The sequence below is a fragment of the Astatotilapia calliptera genome, chromosome 3, assembly GCF_964374335.1.
Source record: "Astatotilapia calliptera chromosome 3, fAstCal68.1, whole genome shotgun sequence".
NCBI classification, from domain to species: Eukaryota; Metazoa; Chordata; class Actinopteri; order Cichliformes; family Cichlidae; genus Astatotilapia; species Astatotilapia calliptera.
The window spans coordinates 64,383,367-64,394,311 of record NC_137424.1 but is presented as its reverse complement, the minus strand read 5'-3'; the positions used below and the strand labels follow the sequence as shown (position 1 = coordinate 64,394,311).

The window sequence follows — 10,945 nt, the reverse complement described above, 5'->3', positions numbered from 1 at the left end:
ACACAACAGCATAGAGAGCACAGACGTTAAGGCAGCGTGATTGCGGGTGCCACTAAGGTGCGTCCTTCTCACCTGCAGCGGCGTTGCAGATCACGCCCCGCCACACACATTAACCAGGTAAAATATTTAGGCAGAATTTTGCAAATATCTATTTTTTAGCAGCATTGTGCTTTTTTTCCAATTATTTTTTAAAAGTCAGGTCAAGGCTCCAAAATCCCAAAGGCGATATAAGGGTGGCGGCTCACAACAGTTTTTGTTTGCTGGATCATTTTAGTTCAGCTGGGTGTCTTTCCTTTTGTTATATTTCTTTAAGAGTTCAAAATGTGTTAATTACATAAATAAAATGTCATTTTCTCTGTAGCACTTCATGGATTTCATAAGCAACACACCTTAGTTGTTCACACAAAGCATAAAAGTAAAAACCAATATACTGTCACAGCCAGGGGATCAGCAGGCCGCTGACTAGTAGCGTTCTCTCTCTCTCTTGCTCTCTCTCTCGCCAGGGCGGAACTTATGGTGGGTTCACGCCCTCGGCCCACGCCCCTCTGAAGAGGAAACACCTGGGCATCATCAGTGCAGCCAGCATTTAAGCCAGGGAGTGGCTTCTACTCATCGCTGGATCGTTGTGTGTGACTCGCGTTAGTGCAGCCCGACTCTGAGCAAGTTCTCTTTCGTTTCCCTGCGCAAAACCTCTAACGTGTGTTTCCTTCTGTACTGTCCTGTCCTGGACCCGACCCTGCATTCCCCGAGTGGATTCCTGTTTTTTATGTGAGTGTTTGGAGAGAGACTGGTCACGATAGGAGAGAGTCAGAAGAGGAGCAAGTGTCTTTTCCCTACCTGGATTTCTCCGGAGCCTTTTCCCTGTCACCGCTTTGTATATAGCACTATCCCCTGCACTATTTGTATATACACCTGGTGGAACTGTAATAAATACCAACTGTGCCTCTGAGTCCTGCGTGTGAGTCCTCAAGCGAATATATATATACAGTATTATCTTCATTTTAGATGTCAAAAAGTATTTGTGGCTCCCAGTGTTTTCATTTTGCGTGGAAACTGGGTCCAAATTGCTCTTTGGGTGTTAAAGGTTGCTGACCTTTGGTTGTATTAAATTTGATACATGTTTTTCGTGACTTTAAATTACAATACATTTTGAAGCAAATGTTATTGTAAATGCTAGATTTAGCAAATATGATACAAATTAAAAGTACATTAACTAAAATGAACAAAATTATAGTAATTAAAATTTAGAGAGTGCCAAGATGAGTAAGCCTGATGAAACTTTACACTAAAAAAAGAAAAAAATGTATTAATAGCAGAAGGAAGCACATTGGTGGGTTTCATCACAGTCTCTAGTCACATGTATTCAACAAAAATACAAGACTTATTCATCAAGATACTGATCAAAGGGCAAGTTTATTGCAAAGGTTTGCTTTTTATAGCAACAATAAAAGACCACTTTATCTCGAAAAAGGACATTTATGAGGCACTGAAATATGGACTTCACACGACCAGGGGTTCGCTATCTGGCATGGGCAATGACTCAGAGGAGTTATTAAAAGTGAGAAGCATTTACTATAAGCTTTAAAATGTGTACTTTTAGAATGTGAATAAAGGGTTGTTTTTTAAGATATTAAATGCATCACCACAGGTGAGTAATCAGGAGGGTTTTCCATTTTCATTTAAACGCAATCATGAAAATTCTCATAAGTGAGCAAAGGTAAACAGGTAAGAAAGCAAATTATTAACTGCTCTTTTTAACTTTCTCTATTTCCAAGCTAACGTTAGCTAGTCTTGCTCACTGATGACAATGGCCCTCATGAGTGCAAGTTCATAAACACTTATCCAAGTCCTTAACATGGAAATAATCTCAAAAGCTCTTAGGTGAAACTGTGAGAGTGAGCTACGGTCCGATTTTTCTAAGCACATTACCAATAAACAGCATTTACTACAATGAAAAAGCTGCCCAACACACATTTATTTAGTAAATGAACTATATAAATCTTAATTATGCCAACAGGAATGACCCTTTAGACATAATTAATATTTCAAACATGCAACCGAATTTTCTTTATGAAACCACATGTCCAATAAAAAAAATAAATTTCCATCATTTTAACCACCTTTTGTTGTTTTTATTACTTATTTAATACAAAGTCATCAGCAGTAGTCGTGATAAGAGAGCAGTTTGACTTTGCAAAGAAAAGCTTTGTTTCTGACGCATGTACAAACTGTTAAATGTTTACAGGTCATCACTGTTACTGAAACAAATTCCATTTTAAACATAAGAGTGGGACCCTGTCCCTACGGGTTCCTTACACATTCTCATAGACTGGCTTTATCTGATAAGTATGGTGAGCCTGAGAGGTCAAACACAATGCAACTTAAGAAAGCACCCGCAAACAGAAAAATACTCCGGAAGCACACAAAACACAATAGAAGTAAAAAAAAAACTAATAACCAAAAAAAAAAAACAAAAACAAATCAACAGGCAACACAAAATAGGAGTGTTTTTTGGGGAGACATTAAGGTGACAAAACAGCTGTGGGAGTGCCAGAAACCAAAGTATGCAAAGAACTGCACAAAGAGATGTAAGAAGCAAAGGGTTCATCAGTGTTGTGAGGGAGGAAATTATGCTTGTAATGTGCTTTTTAATCATATTCATATAATACTGTAGATAAATATTCACCATTAGCTATTTACTGCTAGCCGGTCCCTTCCGCAGCTGTTCCATCACGTTATAATCTCCTCAAAAACACTTCAGTTGAATAAAACACACTGCAATTTAACTGAAATTGCAGTGTGTTTGACTCAGGGCCACTGTAGATTAGCATCTGTGGGCAGGCAGACTATGAGGACTGACTCGTTTGTGGAGCCATTAAACTACAGTCTTTGGCACTTGGTCACTTGATTCATTTTAGTTCTGGAGTTTAATGCACCTTACATCTCATCAGGCTTTATATTCACTGGCACTGGCACCTGTATTTATATACATTTGTGCTGAATAAAAGCAGAATCTATGCCTTTATGCAAATATAAACCAATGGTAATATCTTTGTTTCTACGTTGTGATTACATGTGGAATCGACTGGTTATTCTTAAATAACTCAAATTTGTAACTGTGTTCCTGTTTAGTAAGCATTAATGTTCTGAATTAACCTCCAAACGAATGGAGTGACTGTGGTTATGTGTCAGACTGGAACTGGGCATTTAAATGACCCTGTTCTGCTCGTTCATGGAGGTTTTGCTTCATAAGTCTATTCATTCATAAACACACACGTAACAAGTTGACACCTACTGCTACATTAAATTAACCATTTACCAACTTCAGCTTCATATAAATTACAACAACAGACACTCAAATTATTTTCAAAAACAAAAGAGTACATTAAATGTAAACAGTGCAATGTGTACACAACAACAATTTAGACTGGACTGGGTAACACTTTACAGTAAATAGTAGGGAAATTTACTTTAATGTTTATGATAATGTTTACTTATTAAAAACTGATTTGAAACCCAATCTGTGAACATTATCCAACTGAGGGCTGTCGAGGTGCCATGTGCTGAATCTAGTAATAGTTTTTATTCACATGTACTCCTAAACTCAGTTTACAGGCCAAACCAAAGACTATTAAATGCAAGTGAAACACTCAAACCTCCAAGCCCTACCACCAGCATTTACTTACTCCTTTCCATGACAACAGAAAAAAAAAAAGTTTTCTTTCAGTAACCAAAATCTTTCTTTAATATAAAAATCCTGAATCCAAGAAAACAACTTTTAAGTTGGTTTTACAGGTGAACTGGTGGTTGATGGAAACAGTATCACCCCTCCAAGTAAACAAATATATAATATAAAAGTAGTTTGTGTGTGGCAAAGTTTATCTAGAAAAAAAAATTAGGATATTTTGAATGTGCCAGTGCAATTCGTATTATATAACTGGACCACACACTAATTCTTCCTGGTCCTGGAGATATTTATATGGACATGGCTGCAGGAAAGGGATCCTATTCTTCAGATTTTCAGCTGAAATTTGGAAACCGTGGGCCTCACTAGAAGAGAACCTGGAGGACACAATAAGCTCTGAGGTGATTTTTATCACAACCTTACATCCTCTCACAACAAGAGTAACATTAGGTGAAAGCATGATAGAAATCTCAACATTTAAGTGTGCACTTTGTGACTATAGAGGCATGAAACAACCAGAAGACCATGTCATAAATCCAGGCTGAGAATTCAGAGTGATTGATGTCATCCAACTGTGGCTGCACAGTCAAGGGAAAACTATTTTTCATCAAACCTGAACTGTGACTTTGATAAACATGATTCAGTTATTACAAGTCTGACACCTGATGAGACCTGTTTAAACTTGGAATGGCATTCACATGATTAAATATGCCAGAGAGCTAGTGCATAAGAGCAGATTTATTTTCACTTTCATTAACATGGCAGAATAAATTACAACACCTTATGAATTCTATGAAAACTGTGCAACAACTTGCTGCCGAGAGTCACACCGGACCTTTGCGTTTTATCAATGCTGTGAGAGACGTATTCTTTCATTTCTACCACAGTTCAGCATAACAAACAGAATCAACATTACACATAGTACACAGCGTACTTCAGTAATTTGCATTGGCACTGTCAAATACTGTCATGTTACAATTAATCAATGTGTCTAAATGTTACCCAGAGCTGTCCTTATCATAAGCAATGTGCAAAGAGCTACAACAATCCAATACAGATAAAGTCTAATGAGAAAGAGAAATGTTTTATTAAAAAAAAAGAAACAAAAAAAGGGGAGTGTGCAAATTAAACACGAAAATCTGTGAGACGGAACAAAGTAAAGCATCTTTCAGCTCAACAGAAACAGCATGCATGACAGCAACACTTCCAGACCAAACTAGATTCATCTGTCAAAATACTGGCTCTGTGCTCCAATCACTCTGTTTGGGTTGGCAGCAAGCTTGAGGTCGTGTTGAGACTCTGACGCTTTCCGTTTACTCTGCAGTAAACCATGCGAGAGTTCAGTCCGAGAACACGAAGCAAAAAACTTTGAAAGCAGCTGCAATCGGTTCCTTGTAGCGCCTACTGTGACAGTTTGCTACCACACGTGTCCTGAGTGTAACTTGACTCCAGTCGTACTTACGGTGGTGTTCCTCTGGGCTTTACTCGAGGCCCAGGGAGAAATTAATGCCATGAACGATACCAATGATGATGGGTTGCCAAGCAACCAAGTATCTGAGCCAGTCGAGAAGCTGCCGGTAAAGGACATGCGTCTTCTCCCAGCTGGAAATTGAGGAATTAAGGACAAAAATCATGTTTTCTAGACAAATTTCAGGGGTGCGCTGTACTGATAAAGAACAGTGAAATCAAATAAGTAAAAGCACATTATGTTGAATGTTACAAGGGCAATGTTAATACTTTATGCTTTTTCAGTTATTTGGAGATGACTTAGAAATCACTGCTGAATGTCACAGTTGCTCCAAAAAAGCTGTCAAAGGCAGATTCCAGTGTAAACGCTGTCTCCACATGGAAAAACTGGACTGATGCACCTCCTGCTTTCAGACCTGCAGGGTTTAGACCTGTGCTGTTCTCTTCTGTCTTATACTGAACACAAACTATTTTTTTGGACTGGCACAAATAATTTGTGTGCCTTCTTATTTGATGCAGCACACCTGATTGTTCTGTAAATAGATTTAAATGGTTATATAAAAAACGCCTGAGGCCTTGGCTGCATTTTTAGGTAAATAGTACCTGATAACTTTGTTGTTTGCAAAACTTGTGCATAATTTTTAGAAATGTACAATTTCTTTTTGCATTTCAAGTTATTAAAATGATGTTTGTGGGTTTTACAGAAAAAAATAGAACTTTTTTCTACTCGGATTTTGAATTTTTTGTCTGAATTTAGATCAATTGTGCTAATATAATATGTCAAAATGAAAAAATTATTCAAATTTCAGATATTTGAGGTTGTGCTGAAAATAATGATACCAAACAAGGCCAGATTAACAGTTTTTAAAGGTGAAATATAGAAGTAAAATCAAAAGTAGTCAAAAACGGCCAAATATACCCTGGACCCCAGCAGGGCCCTATTTCAGGAAGCCGGTTTAGTGCAAACTCTGAGTAAGTATACCCTGAGTTAACGAAAACTCTGGGTTTTCAGTTTCACAAAGCGAGTTTAGATTAATTCTGAGTGAGTTACTATGACGACACACTCCGTGAAGCTAGCCTGCCCCCTAGCAGGTTTACTTCAACTAACCCTGACTTTCTCCGCCTCTTTGTCAGAAACCTGACTGTAGGAAGTGTCAGACATGGCGTGCCCCTTCCTTGAAGAGCCAGTAGATGTTGAAGCCCAAATTCTCCGCAGAGCTCTCCGCCGGGAGAGAGTGATTAGAGCGCGTTTGGACATTTTATCATTTCCTGATGATTTCCTGTGTGAACGTTACCGTTTTTCAGCACAATCTATAGTTTATTTGAATAACATCCTCAGGCCTAATATTGCTCATGTGACACATCGCGGACATTCTCTCAGTTCTGTACATATTATTTGTATTGCACTTCGGTTTTTTGCAAACGGGAGCTTTCTGTATAATATTGGTGACGCTGAGCACGTTTCCAAGGCTACTGAAGGAAACGGCTTCCAGGGCCTAATCCGTGGATCGGCTTCCTCCGAGGCGTGGGCGTCTATCAGCAGAGATTGTACCTTCACCTATCAGCAGAGATTGTCCCTTAATCTGTAACACAGTCAAATATATTCTCAAGTAACATTCAAGCATGCCATTCAGCGTGTTAGTACGAGCTCGGGAGCAGCTTGGGAGAACAAGAAAACAGAGACTGCTTCAGGTTGTCTTCCCAAATCGACTCAACTTTATTCTCAAGTACAAAAGTTTATATAGAGGGAGAAATTCATGAGTCAGCAGATTCTCAGTTTAAACCAGTACAGACCAAGATAAGGGAGCGTCTTCCTGCCCTTGGGTGAAGAAGCACCCTTTGTATAGTTTATCAGTTCAGCTACAATTATGATTATCTCAGCGACATATTTTCAAGGCACCAAATAAAGAGTTCTTTCATTAGTGAATTCTGAAACAAACCATTTGGCCTTCAACAGGCGTCTCCTAAGAGATTTAGAAACTAATGTAGCTGAGGGAGTGATCTCTGTGGTATTTCAACCTTGTACCAGCCTGTGATTCTCACACATCAATTCTTGGGTCAAAGAGAAAAATAACTAAAACAAAGGGGCCTTATTGAATGACAGAGTTTTCCTGTATAATGTCACTATAAAACAATATCCAGTAAATGCTACCATGGTACTAAAATACCTAACAGCTACCGTCTGTCGGGCAGTCAGGAATGTTACAGTTGCACTGAAACGTCTCCTGTACTCGTTTGTGGTGTTCCCCGGTCATAGACCCACAAGATTTATCAAAGAGGGATGCCACAAAATTGCAGGTAGCAGGATGAACAAAACTTAATTCATGATGTGGTGATACTTGGACTACTACTTATATTTTACATTTATTTTCAGGGTTCCCAGGCGTGATTGGCTGTATAGATGGCACTCACATTCCAATCATTGCTCCTTCAGTAAATGAAGGAGACTATGTGAACAGGAAGTCTTTCCACAGCATTAATGTACAGGTACATAGTTCCCTGTAGCATTTCAAACTAACAAATTATTTCATTATTGTAATGGATGCTAATTTGTGTTCTCTGCACTGTGAAGATCATATGTGATGCTGCCAACATTATCACAAATGTGGAAGCCAACTGCTCAGCCTCTGTGAGTGGTGGTGGTGGAGGACCCCCACCTGTTTTTCGGGCCTCCGCTTTTTTTTCTGTTGGCTATAACGGGTCACATTTGAGCATACAGAGTAAGCAAATATGTACTTGTAATGTGCTCAGATAATTTCAATAAGTGCTTACAGAAAGAAAATTAATGTAGCCTCTAACTGCAATTGATTTACATCGGACAAACAGACCAAGCACTATGGCTCATAATACAATTACACCTTACCTGTTTGGACTATATTTTTATATTTCATTTTTACTTGCTGCCAGGAACGTTTGGGGCCTGTTGGGTTGCACCTGCGCTCACATCACAAAATAAAATGTATGAAATAGAAAATAAAATGAAATATAATAAAATAACGTGTTAAATGGGTGGAAATCCCTCGATCAATGTTTATATTAACACTCACGCATTGACTCTGTCGGCTATGTTTTGCCATGCATGCTCCCTTTGTTTTGCAGCTGAGGCTGTGTTACTTTTTTTCCACGAAATTTGCATGTTATCAGCATATGCTGCCATCAGAATTTCGGCCTCAAACGCTGTAAAATACATTGACCGCGCCTTCTTTCCCTCCGTCTCCATGGTGACTCGCTTAATCTGTGCTCCACTAATCAGGGCTTTATGTATCCTCGTGCGCGCGCTTAACTTGGGGTTAAAGCAACTCCGCGTTGACTGAACTACTTGTTATCAGCCTTTCTGAAACCGAATATTCCGAGTTGGACAGTTCGGGGTTACTCAACCCTGCGTATCGTTTTTCACTCTGAGTTTTCTAAACCGGCTTCCTGAAACAGGGCCCAGAGGGTTAAACTCTTCCAGGCAGTTGAAATCTCAAATAAAACAGAACTCAGGGAAACTCAACCAGAAGTCAGCGCTTTAGCACCCTCTACAGTTCACTGCTACAGTTGAGTGGCACTGGTAACTTTCTACATGTTTAGTCCGTTCTGGAAATGAAACTTACTGAAGTGAAACTTAATGAAGTGAAACTCAGTGGGAAACAGAAAGCTCAAAAATAAAATTTCATTACAAAGTACACAACTCCAATAACTTAGGTTTCTTTTCGTTTGAATACTTTCAGTGTTTAACAGCCACTATTGTATGAACAGTGGCTCCATTGTGTAACATGGTTTTTTCAGGAAAGGCTCTCAATTCAATTTTATTTATATAGCCCCAAATTACACACAACAGTTGCCTCAAGGCACTTAATATAGTAAAGATCCTACAAGAATACAAAAACCGAGACAAAAGCCCTGCAATCATATGACCCCCTATTAGCAAGCGTTGGCGACAGTCAGAAGGAAAAACTCGCTCTGTATCTGGTGAAAAAAATCTGCCAATAGAAATATGCAGATCTACCTGCTGTGGTAACTGCTTGTGAATAAGGGAACAGCCCAAATTAGCTTTGAATCACCTCTGTGTGATTAAACAAGCTCATTAAGAGCTGAGCTGTCAGCACTGACTCACCTGAAGAAGACGTTGAAGCCAAACATGGTGAACATGATGGCCATGTAGCCCAGAACCCCGACTGCATAACTCAGCTTGTAGATGAGCAGAAACCACTTGTAGACCATCCTGGAAATTCAAAGAGACAAAGACCACATCACTCCCATCCCTGCCCTGGAGTCCTGCTGAATGTAAACGCAATCAGATTTTGTTAATTATTAATTACTTTTTAAGCTTTACATCGATCACTTTGCTCCTACTTACATTTTGAAACTGCCTCCAACTGTTCATACATTGCGATTAGCTGTAAATGATCTTCTTTCCTTACTTTGTACACATTTAAAAGTTTAGTTAAATACATGTATAATGAAAAATTATTCAGGTAATTACACACTTATTTAAGTACTTTTTGTTGACTTCACACATAATTTTTTTACCTAATTTTAAGAGCTTCTTTATTTATTAATGGGCTCATTTAAATTAATAAATATTGACATACTTATTTAAGGCCCTGTATGTTTATCAATGTTCAACTGTTTGGGAAGTTGTTTAAGCACTTATTTATTCACTTACCTGCTTTTTCCTCACTTTTTTTACATACCTATTTAATTACATATTTAAGCACTATACTTACATACACACTTACTAGTACTGCTTTATTTGCTTCCTTATTTAAAGGCTCATTTATTAATTATTTATTTAAAGTATTCATTTTTCCCTTCACTCATGTACTCATTTAATTACCAGTTTGCTTGTTATCACTATTTTATTGGGATATTTATTTCCATTAGATTGAATTGGTTGTCTCCATTAGCTGAATAACTGACTGTGGGTGTACTTATCTTGAGTGTACAGCATCAAAGCATTTGCATGTCTTGCTCATCTTGGTGTTAGGAAAACCTCCCATATTAGTCCTGTTAGTTATCACTCAACATGATACAATGTCACTGGACACATCTGCTTTGAATGAAAGGGTTTTGAAATTAGGAGCTAAAGTTCAGAAATAAATTGTATCTCGTGCACAAATCATTGAATATCTTAAAAAATTGATTTAAAAGTATTTTGTGGGATTTGGTTTTGCTTTTTTTTTTTATTCTCTTTTGTAGTTTTCTGTTGGTTTTATCACTTTCATCCCATTATATAAACTTTAGGAAGGCCAAAAAAGGCTCACAAGTATACAAACATACAGAAAAACCTTAATCCTAAAGCTTCATTTATACTATTGTTATGCCCGATCAATAAAGCATAATGACACAGATGTCAACAACTGTGATGGGTCGCTCTTTGCAAACTGTATAATGACTATCAAAAGGATAAAACAGGGTGTAATTGTATGTAGGTTGCCATAACTCAGATAATCTATTCTGAAATCTTCAGTCTTTTTATTTCAGTAAAAGAAAGTCAGTCTTTAGTTTGCCTTCATCTCCATCAACACAGTGGTTTTAAGAGCCAGCAGGATCGTTCCCCTTACCTCGGCGTCCTGCAGGACGGCGGCTTGCGGGTGGCTGTGAAGATGACGTAGCTAGTGATGACGGAGAACATCCCCCGAATGGACAGAAAACGCCACCAGTACAGTTTGATGGTGAAGTAAAGAGGAACCACCCACATCTGGACCAGAATCACCAGCTGTTGAGGACAGAGACAGTCCGTATTCAGTATCAGACTCTTAAGCCTGCTACATACTGATGATGGCACGATACCACTTTTTTATGTCC

General features: G+C 38.4%; 1 protein-coding gene across 1 annotated transcript; it reads right to left on the bottom strand.

The window, feature by feature from the left end:
- Positions 1 to 5,166: 5,166 nt before the first annotated feature.
- On the bottom strand, positions 5,167 to 10,850 carry LOC145421017 (RING finger protein 175-like). The gene is made up of 3 exons (XM_080290730.1): positions 10,702 to 10,850; positions 9,252 to 9,359; positions 5,167 to 5,287 (listed from the first exon to the last, which is right to left on the bottom strand). Exons 1-3 carry the CDS (start codon positions 10,836 to 10,838, stop codon positions 5,167 to 5,169), a joined length of 366 nt encoding a protein of 121 aa, XP_080146856.1. The 5' UTR covers positions 10,839 to 10,850.
- Between the last annotated feature and the right edge of the window lie 95 nt (positions 10,851 to 10,945).

What these genes read in the sequence shown, in the direction of transcription:
- LOC145421017 (XM_080290730.1), bottom strand. Translation starts at nt 10,838, where the DNA reads ATGTGGGTGGTTCCTCTTTACTTCACCATCAAACTGTACTGGTGGCGT. An exon ending in CCGTCCTGCAGGACGCCGAG is followed by an intron (nt 9,360 to 10,701) that starts GTAAGGGGAACG and finishes TTGAATTTCCAG; the next exon opens with GATGGTCTACAAGTGGTTTC. An exon ending in GGCTTCAACGTCTTCTTCAG is followed by an intron (nt 5,288 to 9,251) that starts GTGAGTCAGTGC and finishes CTCAATTTCCAG; the next exon opens with CTGGGAGAAGACGCATGTCC.